This window comes from Camelus dromedarius, chromosome 3 (genome assembly GCF_036321535.1).
Source record: "Camelus dromedarius isolate mCamDro1 chromosome 3, mCamDro1.pat, whole genome shotgun sequence".
Lineage (NCBI taxonomy): Eukaryota > Metazoa > Chordata > Mammalia > Artiodactyla > Camelidae > Camelus > Camelus dromedarius.
The window spans coordinates 33,861,011-33,886,759 of record NC_087438.1 but is presented as its reverse complement, the minus strand read 5'-3'; the positions used below and the strand labels follow the sequence as shown (position 1 = coordinate 33,886,759).

The 25,749-nt window shown below is 37.9% G+C and overlaps 1 protein-coding gene across 1 annotated transcript in view; it reads right to left on the bottom strand.

The window, feature by feature from the left end:
- Positions 1–25,749, bottom strand: part of ITGA1 (integrin subunit alpha 1) — a 153,171-nt gene that overhangs the window by 70,377 nt on the left and 57,045 nt on the right. Inside the window, exons 3-6 of the mRNA XM_010974354.3 lie at positions 17,600–17,712; positions 15,103–15,191; positions 14,874–14,985; positions 14,143–14,270 (exon numbers count right to left, since the gene is read on the bottom strand). Of these exons, the coding sequence (XP_010972656.1) occupies positions 14,143–14,270; positions 14,874–14,985; positions 15,103–15,191; positions 17,600–17,712 (442 nt within the window). The remainder of the gene's footprint in view (positions 1–14,142; positions 14,271–14,873; positions 14,986–15,102; positions 15,192–17,599; positions 17,713–25,749) is intronic.

Below are 25,749 nucleotides of genomic sequence, written 5' to 3'. Positions count from 1 at the left end.
AGAAAACAAACTTATAGTTAACAGGGAGGGTGGAAAAGGATAAACTGGGAGTTTGAGATTTGCATATATATATATATATATAACATATCGAGATTTGCAGATATATGTATATCTGCAGATTATATTATATATGTAATATAATATATATAAAACAGATAAACAACAAGTTCATACTGTATAGCACAGGGAACTATATTCACTATCTTATAGTAACTTATGGTGAAAAAGAATATGAAAACAAATATATGTATGTTCCCATATGACTGAATCACTATGCTGTGCACCAGAAATTGACACAACATTGTAAACTGACTATACTCCAATAAAAATACACACACACACACACACACACACACACACACACACAAAGATATGGCTGGGAGGGTGGTGGCTGACAGGGAGGATATGGTCCACACAAAGGGAATGGTGCCCGTGAGGAAGCTGAGATGTGAAAGAGGCAGGTGCTCTAGGAACAGAAAGGCCAGTGAGCCTGGACCCGCTGGGACAGGACAGTGGAGCAAGATGAAGCTAGACTAACAAGCAGGGGTATGTCTGGCAGGGACACACACTTGCTTCGTGCTTTCTGTAGCTCAGCTGTCACGTCACTTCTCCTGAGTCAGCTTTCGTTTTCCTTGCTCTCTGTCTTCCCTCTCTTACTTCCATTCTCCTTTCATTCCTTCTTTTCCACAGGTTGGGTAACACTGGCAGCCAACTGCAGAGCCCCCATGAAGTAAAATGATTTGGAAGGTGAAGTGCCCCAGATTCGATTTCCTTTACTCTGTACCCGCACCCACCCCATGCCCATTTTTCTGCACCCTCCTTGGATGGCTGATGTGAACCAATAAACTAATTTGTATCAAGAATTATGCCTGAAGTTACTTGTTGTTTAAACTTCCTATCCCAAAATAAGGGATTCAAAAGAATTCCTTACCCAAAGGAAGGTCTTTTTAATGTAGGAATTCTAGACATTTCATTTCTTGGGTAGGGAAAGTAATTTGAGATAGGGCTGCCTTCCTTCCGAGGCAATTGTCTGGTCTGCTCATTAGTTAAGTTGCAGTTGTACAGCCAATCCTATTTCCAAGTCTGATCCTATTTCCAAATGACACAAAGGATCTGTATCTACCTTATAGCCTCCCCTGGTCTCACTGTTGTCAGAAATCTTTAGGCTTAAATCTTTGTCTGATTTAGAGATATATTCCACAGCTAGGTCTTTTTGGAAACCAAAGCATACTCTGGCACTTGCAGAAACAAATAAGAGAACCCCCAATTAAACATAATCTTTATCACTTCCAAGCTACCTTCTGGAGTATACTAGACATCTTGGAGCAATTATGCCACCATCCACGCCTGAATAAGACTATTATCCTATATTTTTACTGCTGTTTTCAGCTTTCTCTCCTAATTTATTCAAATTACAGTAACAGGAATTAGTACTACATTTTATAAATGAGGAAACTGAGTTTAAAAAACTCACTTCCCATAATGAAGGGGCAGAAGGGGGTCTAGTCTAGGGTGTGTATCCTTCATCTCTCTACTTCCTCTCAACAAAGACTTACCTCCCCCCAGGCCCCCTCATTTTCTGTTTTTATTCTTCTTTTTCTAGTCATATTTTGTTTTTAGGTGCTTGTGTTAAATCTTTATAGATGTAAACTCACTTGTTTCAGCATATAGAGTTATGTTCCCACGTCAGTCCTCTCTTTTATTTTTTAATTTAAAATTTTTTCTTTTTTTTTAAAACTGAAGCATAACTGACTTCCCCATTTTCAAATCACCTCACCTTGATAGCTTGTGCTAAATTCAGGTAGCTAGGTAGTTAATAACAGAGATACATTAGAAAATATGACCAAACAAACAAATAGATTATATTTTTTAAAAAAGAAATGGAATTTCTGTAAGGAATGAATCCTTCCTTCCAGTCGCTTAGTCAGATATAAAATAAATAAGAAATAACTAGGTAATATATGTAAGTGTAAGATAAGGCTCCCCCACAAGCCAAATAAACACGAAATCTACTCCACTCATGTCCAGGTTGGCCTTGCCCTTCTAAGAACATACCTTTCACCTGATATCTGTCACCATCTGTCCCAAGACCATGTGCTGTTCTAATTGGAATGAATTACTAGCATCTGCCATGAGCCCAGTTCTGCTTACTCCCTGACATAACTAAATCTTATGCACAGTTACTTATTACTCTCTGACGAGATTTAAAATTCTCTTCCCAATGACCCTAACAGATTTTAATTAGTAATCCAGGGAGACACTGAATAATTATTAAGGGAAACCATGTAGGCTTGACATTCTCTTTGTATACATAAATTTTCAATGTAAATAAAAGAAAAATATTTTTTTACTTAGATAATCATTATGCCTAATTTATGGTGCCAGGGTGAATAAATGTTGCTGTGGAGGTTAATTGCTTATCCATTCAGAACGACTAACAGAGCTGGTTTTGTTTTTATTTCCCTTTGTTTATATTTGATTGAGCAGGAGGCTAAAGAACTTTGAAAACTGTCACTCCTGTGACACATTATTCTTGGGCATGTTACTACTTGGACAAATCTATGGAACACCCTGGTCTCTCATTTCTTTGACTTTCTCGACTTTAGTCATCTTTTCCTCTAGCTCACCTATGCCACCCGCTCCCAAGGTCTTAGCCTTGACCTTGTCATCTGGAAAAATTATAGCACCTCAAACTCAAGGTCAAATGTTCTTCTCTCTGACCATAACTTCGGCTCATTTACCTAGTGTATCTAATTCATCAATCCCTCGACTACATTAAGATTACCAATTAATTCATAGATCTTACCTTCTTGTTTTTTGTACCCGGTCTAGATTCCGTGATCCATCACCATAATCATTTACTTGCAAACATTTAACTCCTTTAATCTTGTTCCCCTCCATCAACTAACTTGGCTAAATTCCAACTGTTGTTATATCCAAATAATTGTAACTCTGTGATACTAAATGTTGGTAGGCAAAAATCACATACCTTGTAGACTGGTCTCACTTTAAAGTTCTGACCATGAATCTCACACGCAGTTGCCCATAGCACTGCCCAGCAATCCTACTACTTTTTTACTAATGAGTGTATTGCTCCCATTTATTGAGTTCAATCACATTCTAGTTATAAGTTGTTACCTCCTCAGGAAAAACAGTCAGTATCATTTATACATGGGGAGGCATTCATGTGAGAAGAGATGGAAGCCACACCGACTAAATAAGGCTGCTCTGTGATTCATGTTTTACATTTACAACACACTTTCCACGTATAGGACATACTATGAACTACTGGATTATCTGGGTAAATTATCTTCACACCAGGAATAGCAGAAAATATAACCCCTTGGTCAGAGATCAGTGCTTTATATCCATTATATCTATCTATCTACCTATCTACCTAGCTACCTACCTACCTACCTAATTACCTACTTAACATATATCTCACCTCTGTAAGCTTATTCTTTGTAAATGTCAGGATATAAGAGGACTCATAACTGCCTGTTCCCTCACCCTTTCTGTACACTTTGCTTCTAGCAAGTCCACCTGAGACTTCCCTCTGATGGCTGTCCTGGGACTGCTAGAGCTGCTTTGCCCCCAGGGTTCAGAGTCAGAAGTACCTGGGAATTCTCTCCCTCCTCGCCCCTTGCCCTGCTCCATAGGCAACACCTGAGCTCAGGCAATGCAAGACCAGCCCCTTGACTTAACTTGGAGCCCCCTCTTCAGATCAGGCAGATGCCTTGACTTCACCTGAAGTCACACCCTTGCTTGTCCTCTGGGTCCGCTCTGTTTGGCTCTCACAAATCCCTCCCTATTTTCTTTTGGAAGCACTTTCTTCATAAATCATTCTCACTTGACTCCTCTCAGATTTTGCTTCTGGGGAACTGTATCTAAGGCAGCCATTACCTAGGCTTCTACATTCCTTCTTCAGCCTAGGCTAGACATCCTTGAACCTGGACCACGGAAATCACTTCTTTTTCCATTGCTGATCATCCTCCTTCCATTTCCACTTTCCTCAAATTCTTCCACATATTAATGGTAGATTAGCTGTCTTTAAATTCTGCTTCTATCACATGTCTTCCTCGTTAAAAAATCTCCAATAACTCTGCGTTGCCTCCATCAGTGACTTTGAAATATACTTTAAAAGAGAACTTTTATCCTAATTAAAATAGAAAGTAGATAAAACTTCCAGCTGCTTCTTGAAAGATTAGGCCTATAGGTTAAAAATCATCCCCCGCTCTCCACCCCCCCACCCCCGTGACTTTCAGTCACTCAACAGTCTGGCCCTACCTTCTCTACTCCTCCTCCTCTTCTGGACTCCCCAACATGAACTCTGCCCAGACCAAATATCCTTCTTTTTCCCTCCAACTAAGCCAAATGCCACCCATTTGGTAAGATTCAGCTCAAGTCCCACTTTCTCTGCAAAACTCTCCCCACCTAGTTGCCAACATGGCCCGTACTGAGCTTTCTGGTCTCTAAACTCTTAGCAAACTTGTCTCCTGTGAGCACTGCCATCTTCTCAGTTTGTATACCATTTCTTTGTCTCTCAATGACATTATAAGTTCGAAAGGGGCAAGCAAGGGTAAAGAGCACGGCCTACATCATAGCTTTTGGTATTTTCTTATCCTTTATCGCTGTTTTGCTTTGCTCACAGCTGACCCGCAAACATTCTTACTAGATGACTGTAACACTTCACATAAGCAACTAGAAAACTGAGATAGTGGAGAAATAATGATAAGCAGAAAAAGAGATACCAAGAAGTGTGGGAAATTAGAAGAGCGGGTGGTGGGAACTCAAATCTCAGGAAGACGACATTCAGTGTAGGTCCCTGGCTGACAGCGAGGTGCATATTTCCCTAGGAACTGGACAGAAAAAGGCCTGCTGTGTGTTCCCCAGAAAAGGGTGCCATTTATTAATTTTAATCACAGGGAAATGATCAAATCACAAAACATACATAACCCTTTGCTGAGTACTGGTGAGACTCAGTTTTTAATAGAAATAGTTTCAGTCCCAGCTTTGTTCATAATTTAAGGCAGGTGAAACAGATTTGTACTCACATAATGTGTATATATGCACATACGATGGAGTCAAATAAGCATGAGAATTAAATGACAAGATAAAAAGTGATGAACACACATGGTGAGAAAGCAGGAGAGGATCTCGAGCAAGCTGACTGTCTCACGCTGATGGGCCTCGTGGAGGAAGGAGGCTCCAGCTTCCTGAATGATACCCAGGGAAAGAGCAGACGGCAGGTTATGAAGGTAGAATGGGAGAAAGCAAAGCAGTCTTGAGCCTGGGAAATCAGTCAAGGATCATCATTAAAGACATTTACATCAAATTTCAGACATTGAGACAAGACAAACAACCAACAATCATTGTATTTGACTTGAAGCTGCCAACTGCTTTGGAATGGTTCAAAACCTAGAGGGTGGACTTAAGTAGAGAGCTGGTGAGGAGCAGTGAAGTTGGAAAGATTCTAGGCATTTCTGCTGAATGGAAAAAAAAAAAAAGCAGAGAAGGCAGCTAAAAGGAACAACTGGTTCAGATATGGGCTTTCCTTAAGGGAGAATGGAGAGAGTACCTTCTGGCATCAGTAAAAGAGTGGATGAAGATGTTACTGTAAACTCTTATTCAGGTGGGATAAGTCACATGTAGAAGGAACAATTAGTTTTCAGGGACAACTGTGAGGGATACGTTTACCCCCTGGGGAGACGCAGTTTAAATGCCTTGGTTAAGTAGTTGTAACTTTAGTCTAAGGCCAAAGAGAACTAAGAGCTGACTTACATTATCTCCTAAACCAGGCACACAGCTGACTGAGGATTCTGTTACGTGAACAAGAGGTTTGTAACACTTAGAACCTCCTACCTAAACATCAAATTTACACTTTTGTCTCAGCTAAGCCCCAAACTAATATTCCCCTATCCCTTTTCCAGGGAATACTAACTTTCTAAGTTACTAGGTATGATTTTTTAAACAAGAGTCCGAAGTCAAATAATCTTGGAAAACAATGATTAACACAAAATTAAATGTATCTTTTCAGCAGGACCCCCTGTCTCTCTGTCTATGTCTGTCTGTCTCCCTCTCCTGTTTATATTAAGTAAAAAACGCCACAAATTTCAAATGGTGCAAAGGAGCAAGGCTTTTACTCCTGTCCCCAGTAGCTCTACTCTGACTCATACACAAATTCTTTTGAAAGTGCTCCCAGAGTCTTTAATATGAAAACATGCATTGTGCATCATGAATTGGAAGACGGGATGTATTTTATTCTTTTTTAAGGGAATATATATTTTTTTGCGAGGAACTTATTTAATATGTAGCTATAGCTTGGAAAACATTATTTTATTCTACTATTAAGAGTTACCTACTTGTAATGATCAATTAAATCTGTTTCATCCACCCTTGTTATATTTATGTCCCACCATCATGCATTGTTAGCTATCCCAACATAAGATTTTAGCCCATTTCTAAATTGGGAGTTTTTTGGCATTAGGGACAAAGCATTGGGATTAGGGACATTGCTGTGACACCTGACATAATACTTGATCAATAAGATACTTCATAAATATCTGCTGAATTAAAGTGAATTAATCATCCAAATGGCTTCCTTTCTTTTGTGGGTTGAGAAGAGGAGGAAAGTGAATGTGACCATGGAAGGAATGGCTGGTAAAAATTGCAAAAAGCACTCATCTTTTTTCCTCATAAAACAGAATGACAAGAGAGTTTGAGAAAGAGAAATGTTAAAATAGCTATTAAGTATATTGCAGCAAAGAGTTAAGAGGGAATAGAATCGTTTCTTCAGTTGGAATTATATTATGACCTTGTATTGTTAAGTCAGAATTATAACACCAGCAACTGAATTTTAATGCCCAGCATGAGCTAAGTTTCTGGGCTTTCACTCAACAATTAACATGACCAGATCCATGGCTTCTTAGGGGAGAAATGACAGGGAATCACAATAAAGTTTTCTGTGTATCTGTTAAGATGCACGATACTTGCCTGATAAGAGCTCAGGTTTTGTGTCTGACCATTTTATGTTTCCTTTTACCAAACTAGGGGTACAAGAGTCCTGCCCTACAATATGCTTCTACCGTAGCTAAGTGAGGGTATGATGTGATGGTAATACAGGCTGTAATCCTGTAATCCAATTTAACTGTCCACATAAACCGTTTTGAGGCTATATTGGCTGAAACCTGGCTTAACCTTTGTTACTATGGAGAGGGACATGAGCAGGACTGATTCACAGGGAGATGAAATGAGTCCTCAGAAACAAAAATAAGGTTGGTAGATGATAGATGTAGATCCTAGGAAAAGGATGTCTTTAGTTGACCTCTTGCTTGATGGAAGATGCCACGATGAAACTGATCCATGCTCAAAAATGCAAGGCTAGGAGGTGTTAAAGTTTTGTGGAGAAGGGGGAAGACTATGGGAGAAATCAGGACTAGAGGTGAATGGGGCCAGATGTGTTGAACACCTGCAAAGAAAAGCCTGAAACACAATATAAAGGGGGTGTTGAGGTGTGGTCTCCCACAAGTGAGTCCCTCCTAGCTCAATGGCTTCATGAAGCAGAGTGAGATATGGTGGTCACTACAATAATGATGTTTAACACAAAGAGAAATACAAGATTCCAGGAATTACATTTCTCCAACATAAATGACTTGCCTCTTATGTGCTAGGCAGCACAGGAAACTCTGAACAGTAATCCATAGATAAAAAGATTAAGGCACAACGCTGTCATGGTGGAACTCACAGTCGCCTAGGAGGGACGGACGCAAAAAGCATCAGTAGAGTGATGAGCAGTGGATGAAGGGTATGCAAATGCTATGGGAACATGAGAGGGAAAGGGATTTTCCTTTGGAAGCATGGGTGGAACAACCATAGAAAATGACAGAGCAAGTGACATTTGTACTGAGTCTCAGAAGCTGGCCTGGCACATGGGACCTGGGGTGCAGAAGAGCATTCCAGGCAGAGAGAATCACCTGAGCACAGAACTATGTATTCAGGGAAGGCCAGGCCAGGTGTGGCTGCAGGGCAAGAAGAGAGGCGGGCAGGAGGAAGTGGAATGACAGGGACTAGGTGATAGATGTCTTACAGTTCACTGGAGAGCTTGGATATTATTCAGCAGGTAAGGATGGAAGAATTTTTATCCAGGGAAATGCCAGGATCTGAACTTTCCATTGGAAAAGTAACTCAGATGATGGATGGATGGAGGTGGAGGACCACAGAGACTGGGAGACTAGCCAGCGAGAAGATTCACCTGGTTCACAGCACTGTGTTCAGAAACTATAGTCTGTTTGACAAGGATATGGCTGCACGCCTCGGACAGGCTTCTTTTCAGACTTCAAAACAATGAATCAGCCCTCATATTTCAGGCTCCTAGGAAAACGGCCATAAAATGTGTAGTAAAGGAAAGATAAATAATATTCCTAAAATTTAATTAATTTCTCTCTTTCGTTTTGCCTGGTTTAATGTTATGTCACACTCTTGATGGGAACAATCTAGACATTGTTCCATTAGTATATTTCACTTTTATATCAAGCCTCACAATTTACTGGTTTTATTTAGGGTAATGCACTCGTATTTGGCATATTTATACCATCCTCATTTATTATTAAAAGCAACGTTATGTTTAGGTATTGAGGATCAATAAGACCTTCATAACGTTTATACCATCATATCTTTTATGGCGAGCTCAGAGTGTTTCAGGTTTGTTTTTATAGGTGATTTTTTAAAAAGCAATTTTATAGCCTTTACTCTGTCTTGGGTAAAAAATTGGTTTACAAAAGTTCCTTGACTGTTTGCAAAAGTCTTAATAGGACCACACAGAAACATGGGAGAAATTTTGAGTAGCTATTTAGAGTCGATGTTTTTATCACTTACATTATTGCATTCCCCTAATGATGTATACTAATTGTCATATGGAAACTTTAATGCAAGTTTTAAAATTTGTCCTTCCTTCCTTCCTTCTTCCTTCCTTTTTTTTTTTTGTGAGGGTGACAGTTTCTTCTGGAACTGTTTCATATCTTTGAGACTGCCTTTCAATACTCGCGATTACTAAATGACAAATCTATGACAGCAGAGAGTAGGCCATCATATTCGATCTTTACCCGCTGTACCAAGTGAATTAATTAATATAACAAACAGGAACACACAAGGTATAATTAGATGTAAATATTGTTTGGCCTATTATCCCTTTAAAACTTCTTTAGGGTGAAATTCTTCTACTCTCTCTGGATGGAAAGATAAATGTCTTACGGCTTTTCTTATTCTTAGTTTTAAAATGTCTTTTTAAAAAGCCCTCTTTTTTCTTTAGGTTGTACCATGTGAAATTGCTCTATTTGTAGGTCAAAAAACGATCAAACAATTTCATATAGTTCAACCTAAATTCAAACAAACTCAACAAGACAAAACATCAAAGTTGATTTGTAGTTAAACCCTCTCTCCTCCCCCTAGTAAGACTTACGGGAGGTGAGAGCATGTAGCTGAGGAAGGGTCATGACTGGCTGTTAACTATAATTTCTGACCATGCCAGCGTCTGAGGCAGGGAAGATAAATAAAGAGTATAGAAATGCTTTCCTGACCAGTGCTGTCCTAAGTTGGATCAGGTGCAAACAGCTCTGGACTTTCTGGTGGGCTCTTTGGAGATCTCCCTGCACCTGTATCTTTGCCCGAGTGAATGCATTTCACTACGTGGTCCTTAGGACTCAGGATATCATTGGCTTTTCTGTGCAGAGGCCTTTACTCACTTCCAAGAGATTCTATAGGCAGGACCTAACAGATCTGCATGATGATCCATGGGAGACACATACATTCTTCATACTGACGACCCTGGGAGTGAGGCCAGTCTGAGTGCTCTGACGCACCTGTCAGCAGCCAGACGGCTATCTTTCCCTTTAGATACTTCAGACAGGAGTTAGGCACTTGTCAACTGTGTGTCCTAACTTTCATAGACACACCCCACACTCACTGTATGATCCCACTGAAGCCTTCTTCACTAGACTTTTTCTACAGAGAAATCCGCTTTATGAATTCTCTCAACTCTGCTCTTAATGCCTTTACATCCTTGATATAGGTGAGGAGTCTAAGAGCCCTCCACCCAGAGCTTAACTTTCCATCTGTGCAACTTCTCCTGGGTGGTATCCCTCGAAATTCATTTTTAAACCTGCCCCTTTCAGGAATGAAGAGGTAGAGAGGATAATTAAGGGGGAGGAAACATTCCAGAGGCTAATCCTGCCAATTTTAGGGCAGGATTGGGTGCTTCAGTTGAAAACAAACAAAACCAAAAGACAAAAAAAGAAAAAAACTTATTTAAATTATGTTAGCAACCAATCAGGGAAAAAAATGATTGTTAAAACAAATGGTCTGTTTTAGAGAGAATTACTGTAAGACCACATGAAAGAAAAGCAGACTTTTTAGTACACATTTCTTTGAAGTAGAAGCAACTTTCCAAATTTCTATGAATGAATTTCTTTTCTGACTCCACTGAAAGAAGTCCAAACTTAAAGGGCATTTAAATGTGTTATACTTAAAACCCTATTAAATACAGTTTGGCAAAAGTGATAGCTTAGTAAATGTCCTTCTCAATCCCTTTTGTTTAGAGAATTACTTACAAAACTAGTCATTAATCCAACTTAAGCCAAAATAGAAAAAGATTAGAAATTACTACAGTATAAACACTAAAGCCAAACATATAAGTAATATACTTAAAAGAATACTAAAATGTCAGTTATAGAAAAAAGTCTCATTAAATGTCCACCTATCAGAGAAAAATTCAAAAATGCACTCATTCATAACAGGTGCTCATTAAAGGCCCATTATGTCACAGCAAAGCACTGCGCTGGCCACGGATATGGATAAAAAAGATAACATAAACTCTTCAGTCTTAAGGTTCTTGTAATCCGGAGGATGCAGTAAGCACAATCTCACACACACACACACACACACACACATCACTATAATAATGCATGAGTCCACTGTTTCTCAAACTTTGACCTGTTTAAGACTCATGTGGATTTGCTTACTTAAAATACTGCTCTATAGTCCCACCCTCAGAGATTCTGATTCTGAAAGTCTGGGTACAGTCCGAGTACCCTTGGAATTCAGGAGCAGAAATTCCATGAGCCCCATTTGCAGAAACACTGCATTATACAGAAGCTCCATGAAGGCAGAGGCCACGTCTGTCTTGTTCTCCACAATTATCCAAGCCCTCGCACATAGCCCAGTATATAGTAAACCCTCAGGAAAAGACATCTGAATAAATGAACGAATGAGTCTAGCTAAGCTCCACTAAAAATGATACGAGCAAACTGTGACATAAAAACTCAGCAACTTAAGCAGCTCCCCTCTCTCTTTAGGAAGCGGGTTCCCTTAGGTGAAGTCAGCCGTTGCTAGAAATGACTCAGTGCACAGGGTTGCATTCTGAACTCATCCTCTCTGTGGAACGGGGACCGGGAGCCAAAAAAACGTGACCTGACTCTTCTCAGAGTTTGTGTCCCTCCCATTCACTGGTAGCATCTGGACCCCAAAGGCTGGCCCCTGTTCCTCTGAATAGAGTCACTGTTTCCTCCAAGAAAGACATATAACTCCACGAAGCCTACTCTGGCAGGCTGGAATTCTGCTGGTGCTGGACAGAATAGCTCCTCTATTGGGATTCTCACTACTGAAACATAAAATTAATTATAGTTCTAATAGATGGAAACATCAACACTGCAGCAGAATGAATGGAGCAAATAAGCAATTGATTCTCATCTATTTCTTTACAAAACTGAGTCACTGGCACAGATTTGCACTGAAGCAATGATTATTACTTTAAAGTAACCTGGTAGATTTTCCTCAGAAAGTTGTGGAGCAACTTCAAACATGTAACAGCTACATTAATTTCAAAAATAGCTTCCCGTAAATTAATTTTTATAGTAAAATAGACGAATTTAAAAGTAAAATCAAATATTTAGATGACTAAAAATATTGCAAATTTAAAAATATTCCAAGACTATCGTTAGCTTTGGAAAGAAAGGACTGGATAAGAAGGTAAGATGAGGTGGATAAAACAGGTGAAAGGGAGACACACATCGTGGTAAGGGAGGGGAGAGCTGTGACCAGCCGTTTGATCTCAGGTATGTCAGTGCAGGCAATGGAGGGCCAAGAGGCCTGGCCTGCTTCCATCCAGGGGGCTGGCCAAGGGAGGACAGGGACAAAGGACTAGAGACCACTGTTTAGGGACAGCAGATGGGACTGGCTCTGAAACTTTTGCAGAAGAGGTCTCAGAAAGGCAAGACGGCTGCACTGCAGTTGGAGAGCTGTGTGTCTGGGTCTGCCACAACAAGCAAGGGACCTTGAATAAGTCCCGTAGCTTCTTGTGTCCCCTCCATCAATTGAGATTTGGGGCTAAATGACCTTTCAGATTACTTCTAGCTCTAATTTTATGGCTCTGTGGAATCTTATTCCCTAGGAAAAGAAGGATAGGGGAAAGGAAGAAAGGAGGAAGGGAAAGAAGTCCTCAGAAGGGGAAAAACATGGACCAGAAAGAGGACCAAGCTACAATTCTGAGCCTTCTTTTAAAGGATGCAGGCCACCGGACAGCCTATGGCAAGAAAAGAGGTAATATCCTCTCCAAACTTCCAGTACTTTACTTGGGATAAGAGGCTCGCATACAGGAAAATTAACATTTTGTGATGTGGAAAAGTCCATTTTCTTATAATAATTTTGCTCTGATTTCAAGAGGTTCTGTGCTGTCATGTAGGACAGACATAAAACCTCAACTAGCTCCCTAAAGAGATCTAATCTGCCTTGGAGTACAGTCGTATGACATTTCACTTTGAAGTTTGAATTCTAATTTGCAATCTTCTACTACCATCCTTTTACGAAAATGTAAGATACATATATATCATAAAATATGTTTTAAATATATATTATATAAATTGTATATTATGTATTTTAAATAAATATAAAGATAAAAATACACACACAGATACAAAAATATCAAAATATATAAACACAGATATGTATGTCTATATACATAGGCATGAATATACATAGATGTATGTATGTGTATACATAGATGGACATACACATACATACACCTATGTGTATATATATGTGTGTGTATTTATAGCCCAATTTCAATGTAGGTGTGACAAACATTAATGTGGTCAGACAACTTCTTCAGTGCCTCAGAAATTTTCCCAAGAGTAGAGCCCTCAGAGACAAAGGACAGAACACTGGACTGCGCGTGCAGCTGTAACGTCTCTGGTGCTCTCCTGAAGTCCGCAGGCTCTGTGACAGCCATTCTGACTCTGATGCCAGTGCTAATTCCTGCCCTCCAGGCACTGACCTCTCTTTCACATTTAATTTGCCTGTTATCCATTGTGTCTTCTCTACATTTTAAGCCATGCATCCATATAATGTTAATGAACATTAGATTGATTAAACCGAAATGCAGTGTCTACAGTGGAAGAGCCACGTGAGAAGTTTCATTTCATTTAGTGGCAAGAAAGGGGGATGTGTTAGAAATAGAGACTCCCGGGGAGGAAGAACTTCCCAATTATTCAACTTACTGCTGCTAAAGCCAGGATCATTTGCTTTTTACTTAAGGAAAGGAATTATTAAATATAGAGAAAAACAGACATTCAGGAGTATCTTATGGTCAAATCCTAATTTATCTGTACAATAGGAGAAAGGAGACTCCGATATCATGGGTTCTTTGGGATGTCCAATTAGTTTCTACAAATTCTGAAATGCTGCACTGAAAAAGTTGTCTGACCACCTTAATGTCTGTCACACCTACATTGAAATTGGACTATAAATACACACACATATATATACACATAGGTGTACGTATGTGTATTACCAAAGGTAGCTACACTTGTTTTTATAATTAAGAATTAAATTATGATTTTATAGAGATCTATAGGAGATATTTTCAAAGAGCATTGGAAATGGCAGTTTTCACAGTATTTTCTATTTAGAAAAATAACACAGTCTGCCAGGAATGTGCCTTTCTTCAGGAATAAGAACAGGGATATAGAAGATAAAGTTCATCCTGAATTTTAGCTTTATTGATTAATTTATTTTCAGAATATTATTCTTTATTAAAAAATCCATACATTTTAATCTTTAGGACAATGGAAATCAAAACATAGAGTCACATACCTGTGTCTGTTTAGGACCAATATCCATTCTTTCTAGAAGATCATTTAAAAAATCTGTAACACTTTCCCAGGGGTAAATACTGTTGGAACCATCCAGCACTATGACTATGTCCAGCTGAGTGCTGCATTCTGCAAGAGAAAGAGTTAACTGTGCAAGTTTGAAGTCTCTCTTTAGAGGTATATGAACTGTTTTCATGGCTGAAAGAAGCTCATTTTAAAGATGAGTTGATGTTCTACAGAGTGGACACATTACTTTTATAATCAGAAAAAAAAGTTCTATATTAAGTAAAGGTGATAAGAAATACTGTATTCAGTAACAATTGGTTTGGGATTAATATCAAGTAAAACCCATCTCTACTTAATTTTAATGAACGTTGTATGAGTTATCTCTGGAAATTTTCTCAGTATGACTTCTCTGTGAATTCTCATTCTGCGTATATTTCAAATGAGGTTACTTTCCTGGAAGAAAATCATCCTTTAAATAAAAGCAATGTGACAGCTTTAGCTATGATGTTTAAACATGACTCTGTAAAGGTTATTTACACTAATATCAATTCCAAAAATAGTAGGGAGGTTTGGTTATATATTGGCAAAGCAAATACTTACCTAAGTTGGTAATGCTGGTAGCTGAGAAAATATTTCAAGCTTTTTGGTATGCTCCTGTGTATACATATGTCTCATTCATTGCTTATGCTTTTCAAACACTGTAAGAACATTGCATAAAATCCATACCTTGTACAGGGGCAATGGAGCTCACGACTTGAAATGTGGGGCTGACATCAGAACAGATTCCAGTTGTATAATGCACATGTCCACATCTATAGGCATATAAGGGCCCACATGCCTTTTAAAAATTAAAAAAAGTAAAACCATAAGATCAAAAATTATATAATAAATTTTATAAAGATTTATAATCATAGAATTCTTGGTTCATTAACTATGTTACTCTTTCTTTTCTTACCAGAAACCCTCCTTTTGGGTTGGTGACTAAAGTAGATCCAAATGTCATGTTCTCCTTTACTTCTGTGACATTGGGAATTGATGTATTAACTAAAAATAGAACAAACTTTTATAAGGGTGGAAAACAAAGTAAAATGAAGTGTCGTCTTATTAAAACATTCTGTTTGCTTTGCTCATACCATAGCACATTCTTTTGGTTCAACTAAAAAGTCTCCAAAGTATTATTAGGGAATATAATAAACAAATTAAGGCTGAAAACCTGGCTTTTGACTCAGAAACTTTGTCTGGATCACTGTCTCAAAGAGTTTTGCTGACCTGTAAAAGAATGCACAGCTATCAGGGCAATGAGAATGCAGGATAGCCTTTTGCATATTTTTTGCTACACATTAAAATATATAAAATGTTTAGTCTCATAATACTGTAGATATAAAGTAAACTTATACATTTACTTACATGATATGCGTACATGTTAGAAATGACCAATGGTGAAACATGATTTCTGAGAAGAACGAAAATGGAGAGAAGACCAGAAAAAGAAAACTCAAACACAAGATTTTGACGGTTAATTTCACCTTCATAGGGACATCATAAGAGTTACAAAGAAAACTGGGGCAAGATTAGAACAGCAGTCAGGAAGTTTAAATAAAAGAACACATGAAGGGACTACATTTGATATTACAAATAAGAATGTTGGGCCCTATAGCATGCCAACCTGGCAAAAAGAAGTTCCACTTCCTCACATTAAAAAAGAAAACAAAGATTGGACAGGAAAAGCAAAAGCTTCTGAAGTCTGCTTCGTGGAGCGTTAACATATCTGAAAGTGGCAAAACTCTAGTTCAAGAAAGATTTGTCTCCGTCTTCATGCCTAGAAATTTTTCTTACCATAAAATTACACAGAGATACAAAGTGGGGAATGGAGACAGAGATTCCTGAACGGTCACAATGGCACCTTACTCTGATTAGAGATACCTGGGTTGACCAGGTTTATACCTGGGTTGACCCAGGGTGAGCATTCCTGGCACGTTAACAACTACAGTGGAAACCGCCCTCTTGTTCTTGATGCAGCTAAAATCTCCATGCTAATATTAAAGCTGTCTTCCAGTTTCCAGTAATGGAGGAGCAGCTCCTATCAGAACAACTCTTTTGCAAATAACAACTATAAACTCTGGGAAAGGGGGAAAAAGTATGTATGAAACAACCATCTGAAGGCACCAGAAACCAACAAAAAGCAGGCTGAAACTGGAGAGCAGTCTGTACTCGTAAGAAGAGATTAGCACTGGATGAGTTTCCTGTTTTTTCTGTTTGTTTGTCTGCCCCTAAGGGAAGGCCTGAGTCAGTGGCTAAACCCCAACTAGAACGCAGTTTTCCTGTCTGGAAGAAACAGAGAATGGGAAATGGGGCAGTGACAGCAATGCAGAGTGAAAGGGGGTATCTTGGAACATTGAGCTCCAAAGGGAGAGCTCAAATATGTACATATATGTTCTTCCCAAATATTTGAATGACCTGAACTGTGCATATGCAGGGCAAACTTCAAACAGCCCAGCTAAACATCATAAGAAATGAATAAATATTTTAACTGCTTTCCACGGCAGTTTGGAAATTGACTTCAGCCAAGTAAATTGCCTGCAAAAACAAAAAGTTAAGACTTTTTGAAGGCACGTTAACAGATTGAGAATCTCCACACTTCTAACTCAAGGGTTTAATCTAGGATACAATCCAAAATTACTAAACATAAGAAGAAACAGGAAAATGTAACCCAACCTAAGAGAAAGGGAATAAGTGGAAAGTGACGTTGAGATATTCCAGATGTTGGAATTATCAGGCAAAGATATTAAAGCAGCTATTATAACTATGCTCATGAATGTAAAGGAAAAATGTTCATGACAAACAAATAGGAAATTGAAACTGAAAAATACAATATCTTAAATAAACCTGCAAAGGATGAGTCATTTCCATGGTTCTTAATATTTTAGAGAACACTGACAGGGTTCTAATTTCCAGAGAGTTCTAGTAGGAATTTTCTAGTCATGTTCTAACTACAGTGATATTTCCATCAAATATATATATACTTCAGTATAAATTTATCTTGTGCTAGTCTCTTTTTAAAAATTAAGTTTCTCTATTGCAATTCCTCTTGTACTATTCTCTTTGAAAAAAAACATTAAGGTAAATTTTGTGGAGGAAATGTGATGGATAGGTTTATTTGGAAAAGTTCTTTTATGTTACCACTGGCTTATAAAGGATTCTGAATAATCGAGGCAGTTACAAGTCATAAAACTAGGAAGACCTTCTAAATCTACAGATATCCTATGATGAATTTCTAAAGCACATGAAGGACAGAAGGAACCAAAACATCACTTTATGTAAACTTGAATGATAAGAACTGAAGAGGGTTTATAGATCACTTCCAATATTTTCTTGAGATGGTTGAAATTTACTTTCAGTGAGAATATCAGGCATAATTTAGGATCAGACTTTGACATTTTGACTTTACACACCTGGTAGATCCAACTTCATGCAAGGTGATGATTCTCCTCTCCCAACTGGACACTTATAGACATCTCCAGTCCTCTTCTTGGGTTGGCCAACTAAAGGAGAACCAATAAGCACCCTGGAAGTTAAATAACTCAATTAACATTTCTGAATAATGAGAGACATTTTATTTTAGTTACTTACGACTAGTTCTAAGACTGCTGACAGTAGTTCCCAGAGACATAATTAGATAGTCATCCTCAGTTAGTAATTTAATGTTTTCTAAAATAAGCAAAGTGTCTTCTCCAAATTGCAGATTGATTTAAATTAAAAAAAAAATAAAATGTGTAGGAGAGAGACCGGACAGTATTTTATTTTATTGTATTATATGTTACTTTAATATATTTTTTAAATTTGGAGACTGAAATCATAGTTATTGGTTAAACCTGCTGCTGTGTTAGTTACAACACACACGGAAGTGTAAATGACTTTTTCCCATGAGGAACTGATAATTTCACACAGAAGTTAGGAAATATAAACATTAAATCATAAAATTTAATATTAGTATATGTTAGTTTGTAAGCACTTAGAAAATAAGGAGAGTTACAAGACTCAGGTTAAAATCACTTACTGTCTTTCTGGGCAGAATTATAAAATCGCTCTAATAATAATTAATGAAAAAAATATATAGTCACAATTTATCTCAGTCCTAGCAAGCCATTTAACAAGGTTTCCTATGATATCTTCAGGAACACTTCAGGCTGAGTGTTAAGTTACTTGGGGGATCCACAGCTGCTAATTCACTGCTGTCTAAATACCTATATCCAAAGGCACTGATTGCTAGCCACCAAAGGACTCTAATTATGTACCATAAGACCCACTTGGGATTGGCTTAGCATCTATCTTTATTAATGACTTGAAAGAGCTATAGAAAGCTTAAAGGTACTTACCCATCAAGTAAATCAATATACCTATTTGGGCATTCAGAAGTGTCTTAACATTCTGAAACAAGAAACCTAAACTAAAGTTTAATAATAACCTATGCAAATAACTTCACTTAACTGCATACGATTATCTACATCATTACAGAATGTGGGAAACCTGACTTAATAGGAGTTCATGTGAAAAAGTCATGGAGGATTTAGTTGACAGCAAGCAAATGTGAGCCAAGAGTGAATTTTAGTGCCAAAATGCTAATGTGACCTTTGGCTGCATTGCTAGAAATAGATGCCCTGGTCAAGGAAAGTGATAGCCCCTCTGTGCTCTGCTCTGTCAGGCCATGTCTGGAATCTCCAAATTAAGAGGGACATGGGCACAATGGAATGTGGAGGAGGTTATGACTCAGATAGTTAAGAGCCTGCTAATTTTTTCACACCAGAGATGTTCGAGGGAAAGTTGGGGATGTCTAGCATGGAGAAAAAAAGAAGTCTAAAGGAGAGTTGAAAGGTTGTAAAGGAGTGCAGGTGGATCAGGCATGCCTTTTTAAAACTTATAAAATTTGAAAGTTTGTCATATTGAAATGGGATGGAATTTATTTTGTGTAAGTCATTTGGGCAAAGCTAGTATTAATGGACATGTTTTATAACAGTTGCAAATATCAACTTGAACAGACTCCCTAAAACATAAGTGTGATATAATGCCTTTGCAAAGCCATTTCTGATATCCATAAATAACCATAAAAATGTTCAAACCCTTCAATGCATACTTTTTAATTCTGGGAATCTATCCTAAAAATGACCTAAATTAAAGGAAACAAGCTTAATGCATAAAGATAATGCTTATAGTGGTATATATAATAATGAAAGATTAAAATAAATGTGATCAACAGTAAAACTAATTAATTATTGTACAGTAATTTTATAGAATATTGCACAGCCATAAAAAAACAATAGTTAATAAGATTGCATGATAGGATTAAAAATTATGACATAATTTAAGGTAAAAAACCTACCTAATTTATTGAAAACCTATTACAATTTGAAGTGAAAGATGCCAAATTATATTCAATGTACTCATTATAATAGCAATGATAATAATAGACAGGATTTATTGAATTTATACCACATACAGGACACAGTTCTAAGTGCTTTCCAGGTACTAAGTAATTTAATCCTCTCCATAAAATATAGCATGAACTTTGTGCCAGATTTTGTGAGTTCAAATCATGGTTTTACTTTACTTAGCTATACGGTTTAGTAGTAGCCAATTATCTAAAGTGCCTTAGTTCCTTCCTTTGTAAAATAGAAATAATAAGAATAATTACCTGACATGATCATCATGAACATTAAATGAGTTAAAACAGTATTTGGCTCATAGCATGTGCTAAGTGTTGGTTCTTTTTATTATTTTTTTTTCACATGATGGAACAACTGTATCTACGTAAAACATAGATTTAAAGAGAGTACACCAAAAAAAAAATTGTATTAATGAAGTTATGGTTAGGCTTTAGGGTTTTTTTCCCCCAATATTTTCAAAACCTTTTGTAATGTGATTGATTAAACTAGTTTTATAGTTAAAACAGTTTGGAGAAAAGTAACGAATGTGTTATGGAAAGCATTTAAGTTGAGGCTAGATAGATTGATTAATGTTTATTAAGGACATCCTACATTCTCAGCATTAATGCCAGGCCCTAGGAATATAAAATGGATAACCAACTTTCTTCTGTCTAGCACAGGGAACTATATTCAACATCTTGCAATAACCTTTAATGAAAAAGAATATGAAAACAAATATACATATATATATGCATGACATTATGCTGTATACCAGAAATTGACACATTGTAACTGAGTATACTTCAGTAAAAAAAAAAATAAAATGGATAAAACAATTTTTTAGATTGCTTATAACTTAAGGAAGAAGGAAAAATACAAATGTATTACACAATACTGAATAAGTCTGAACTTGGTGCAACTTCAGCAAAGTCTTAGAAGCAAGAAGGGACAAAGCCTGCTCTTTTGATAAGTTCAAGTAGCTCAGTGTAGCTGGAGTAGAACTTGAACCTGGTGAGGTAAATAGGGTCCAGATTATACACATTCTTATTGTCCACTTAAGAAACATGGATTTATTATATGGAGGGGAGAGATGGGAACTATTTGAAGCTTTTAAAGAGATATGTCACATGATCAACTCTGACTTATAAAACTTTTTACTCATAGTGTCATGAATAAATTGGGAAAAGGGGAAAATTAGACTCAGAGAGTGAAGGGAGGCATACCTAAAGTAATCCAGATAAGAAAGGAGCATCTGAATTAAGGAAGTAGAAAAGAAGGGATAACCAATTCCAGAAATGTTTAAATATAAGCTGTCTTTGCTTGGATTCCCCCCAAAGCATACTGCTCCAGATAGATTTCAGGGAGGCAGTTCCAAGTATGCACAAATGTGGAGGCAGGGGAAATGACAGAAGGAAGAAATGCCAATAAAGAGTGCATTGATAAGGGTTACTTCTGCAGGCTTCTGGGCCCAGTCTTGCTGGGGAACATCTCAAAAACCGCATGGAACATACATGAGCATGCTGTGAGCATGGCTGAAGCCCAAGAGTGAACACCACCAACTCAAGAGCATGCAGAGAAGAAGACAGCCGACGGCTGACACCCAGGGTAAAAGAGCACAAGATTTTGATGAGTGAAGGAAGGAAACTGGTGGGAGTGATGAGAGAGGGAAAGGGAGAATCAGAAAACAGTGATGTCACAGGAGCCAGAGAAGGAAAGGATATCAAGAATGAGAGCCGTGGGAATTGAACAGACTTCATTTTAAGTAACTTGGCTAAAAACAGAGAAGATTTGGCTTTTCCCAGCAAACCATTAAGGGCTTGAGGCGGATTTAAATTGCTTATGGGGGAAACCTGGATAGGGTAAAATAATGGTTAATAAGAACCAGTAACAGGGGAAAGGCTGATGTCCCAGGAGAGTAAGTAGAATTCCCTGAGCGGGTAGAAGGGGTGGATCCAGAGGGACAATTGTGTCTCTGAAATGAGGAAAGCCCACTGGTTCCCCAGGCAGGGCTCTGGATGGTCCAGTATCCAGAGGCTTGTAAGTGTGGTAGCTGGTCTGGAATTTTGTGCACCAGTGTGATGTGACATTGTCCCTCATTGTCCTTTATTGAGTTAGAATCTATTTTTCCTCCTGTTGAAATTGAGATTTGCTTGATAAATAGAATGCAGCAGATATAATATGGTGACTTCTGAGGTGAGGCCTTGCAGGTCCCATTTCTCCTTCCTTCCTTCCTTCTTTCCTTCCTTTCTTCCTTCCTCCCTTCCTCCCTCCTTTTCTTCCTTCCTTCTTTAGAAAACAGTGGCTCTAGTCATCTAGTGAGATTTAGGGGAAGAGGTAGCAGTGTGGCAGGCTTGTGGAGAGTAATGACTATTTAAACACAGGCTGGACACACAACCCCTCAGGTTAAATGAAGTACGTTATAGCTGGCCGGGGACGTTTTGGAAGATGTTTCTACTGTAGATGTAAGACAGGCCTCCAAAGACCCTTCCAATTCTAAGATTCCATCATCTGAATACAACAAACTGTAAGTGAGTAGAAGAGTACTAATTAGCTGGGGGATATAAATCATTAACTGGGGAAAATCTGTCGCAGTCTATAACAAGTGAGTCCTGAACAGCACGTTAATAGTAAAGTTATTGTGAGTTATAAGGCAGAAGGGAAGAGAGATCATGGCTAGCCCAGGCAAAAGTGTGGAAACAGAAGCACGAGGGCTGAAAGTAGAGGTGACAAGGAAGTATGGGTGACTGGAACACAGCGTAAAGCTTCTGGATAACCTGGAGCAGGAAGGTTGAGATTGGCAAGTAGTGAACTTTGGAGGAAAGGGTCTAGGGTTTATATTTGAACTCCAGGGCAACACAAAACCCTGAGAGTATGGTAATCATTGGAAATAACCTGATACAGAACTAGAACCATGGCCTATTGTGTAATCTGGATAAGTAAAGACTGATGAGAACACAGAAGATGGTAGACTGTAGCAGGCCAGGACTGAGACAAGGAGTTTGAGATTAGGGATCAATGGTAAAGAATGGGTTAGCAGGCCACAGAACATGAAACAATTTTGTGTATTTTCCTAGGAGCTATTTGTTCTGACATCAAACACGCAGCTCTGGAAAGAACATATATCTCACCACTTAATCCTCAGAAAGTCTCACTTTCCCAAGCTGCATAAAAAATGACATGATCCTAGAAAAGTATCAGATAGAGTTTATGGGATTTCAGGAATTCTCAAGCCACATTAACCTCCTCTATTTTTTTCTCATATCACTTATCACTGTCACAATCTGACATATGCTATAACCTACCTGTTTATTAAGTTTATTTTCTGTTCGTCCCTCCCCAATAGAATTTAAGCTCCACAATAGCAGGAATTTTCAGCTATTTGTTCACTCACATATCCTTAGTGCCTATAACAGTGCCAGGTACAAAACAGGCATTCAATAAACATGTACTGAATAAATAATGACTGCATCAAATGCTCTAAGAATCTGAATAAGGAAGACCTGGGAATTTCAGACTCAGATGACCAGCTAAGAGGTCCTAATTGTGAAGTCTTTTTTTTTTTTTTTCATTTTAGAGGATGGATATTTTGCTTAAGCAGAATGATATATTTGCCTTTGGGTGACAAAGGAGGCATTTCCACAGGTCAAGATTCCAGAGAATCCCTGTTGTTGAGAACTGGCTGAAGGCAAAAGGCTGGGGTTCCACATCCTGGCCCTGTCACGTACTTGCTGTATTAAACCTTTGGGAATTCATCCTCTGAGTCCCAGCTTCCTGTCCAGAAAATGAGGATGACGACAGTCATAGTCACCCAACACACAGGGTCAATATGAAGACCCAAAGCACATTGTTTCATAAACTATGGATGTTGTTACTTTAAATTTTAACATAACTTATTAAATTTTATTTATATTAAAATTTTGCTTTTTATATGACATTATTAAAATGACTTGTCTGCAGATTAAGAGGATTAAAGAAAGTTCCAGATCTCATTACTGATTGCTAGAGAATTACCTGATGAACTCAAAGGTCCTCAAAGTGAGAGAAATATCTCTTCTCCACGAAAAAGCTCCAATTACAGTAAAATTTTTAAAACTGAGAAGTTTGGTATTCGTAACAGTCATTTTTGTCAATATGATCATTATTATATTTATTTGAAGGGTAGCTGGCCTCTGACTTCTCTGTTTCATATTTATATTTTTTTCCTCTGTAAAAGATAGTTCTTGGAGACTGTTGTCTCATATTTACATTATTTCATGAACAGGCTTTTCACTTAACGCTTTCTTGATGTCCAAGCCAAAATCTCTACCAAGTACCTCCTGCCAGCCATTAAAAACATAATAAACAGAGTAAGTGTGTGGCCATCCTATGGAATGAAGTTATACAGTGGCCCCATTAGCTGTTGTGCTTTCGGTCATGAAACGTACTGGGGTAGGAATGAGGTGAGCCAAAGAAATGACAAGTTTGACAAAGAGGAAAGTTCAACCTCAAAAGATATAATAAACAATTTAAAATAAATATTATATTAAAATCTATAAAAGAAAATTTGATAGAACCTTTAAAAAGTCTTTTTTCCCCAAGCTTGAATAGGCTTTATTTAAAACATACATGCATTGGAAACAGGGCATCAATCACCTGAGCCCACTAGTAAACCTTACCTGACACAAAGCAGGGTCCTAAACAAAAACTCATGAAGCCAATACATTGTGATGTATATTGGACTGAGAACTGGCTACGGAGGTATCCGCATCATAAAAAAGATCTACTTTGAAGAGACAGGCCCACTGAAGTCACTGAAGCCCCCAAGAATGGATGCTTAAATAGAAATCAAAAGGGTGGAAGCACATGCTGGAAGGAAGAAAGCAACGGGACAACAGAGAGTGGAAAGTCTCAAGCCAACATCTCATTTTTTCCCACTTGGTCAAGACCCTGCCACACTGGTGATTACCATTAAATCTGGGAGGCTTGTGCAATGTTAAGCACATTTGAATTTCCTTTCTTCAAAGCAAAATTATTAAGCCAATTGTGTTCTTTATGACTTTTTCTGAACCACATTGCAATTTCTTGGATGCTTCAGCACATGCTAACCATAATGAATAACGGCTGGTCTTAATAAGAAGTGTAATGTGTTCTGCTACTGAGAAAACATGTGGTTTCTGAGCCAAAGATATAAAGTTAAGTTACACTCTGTTGGACACTTCTGAAAGGTAAAGGAGACATAGGCTGCCTTCTTTGTTAACTTTTATTCTTTCCAAAGATTTAAAGTAATGCTTTTCAAGTACACAGACTGCACTTGTTAGGGACCAAGTACTCCTTCTTTAGGCATACTTCAGTCAAGATGGAAGATGGGTCAGGATGATTTTTTTAAAAATCTGAGGTTGTTGAGCTTCCAAATGTGAGCAGTACATATGATTTATGCAGGTGCCCACCTATCAAAATCCATATTCTCCCAAATATGTAAGTTATTTCAAGGTCCGTTTCTTAAAGTAAGTCTGCATCTTATATGATTTTATAAACATAGAATATCCAAACATATTACTAAAACTTATTTGGCATTACCAGTGTCTCGGTCCCTTTAGAATTATATGTTGCTACCATGCCATCCTTAAAGATTTGGACATTGAGATTTTGTAGTTGGCTTACTTTTAAATTCAATTGGCCACATTGGTTTTGTTTCCCTGATTTTTCACACCTTTTCCATAAGATCATTATAAATACGGAAAGTCAAAAGGGAATCAAAGTATCTGACATCCATGTATACATTCGAAGGCTCACAAACTCTCACACATATATTAAAAGGTAAAGTCTAATACCGCAGAGATAGTTGTAATCAAGATTTACTTTTCAACATAGTTCTAATAAGGAAAACAGCACTAGACTGGGATTGGAGAGACTCGAGCTCTATTTTCTGCTCTGGCCCCAAATAGTTGCATTTCCCTAGGGGAAGTCACTTTAAAAACACTTTATTAAATGAGTGACATATACAAAGCAGTGCTTCTTTAATGTATACAACTTGATAAGTTTAGAGATAATACACCCGTAAAACCATCACCACAATTTATGCCATAAACGTACCCATCACCTCCAGAAGTTTCCTCCTGCCCTCTTTAGTGGTTGTTGCTGTTATTATTACTGTTATTTTGTGATAAGAACACTTACCACAAGATCTCTCTTCTTAGCAAATG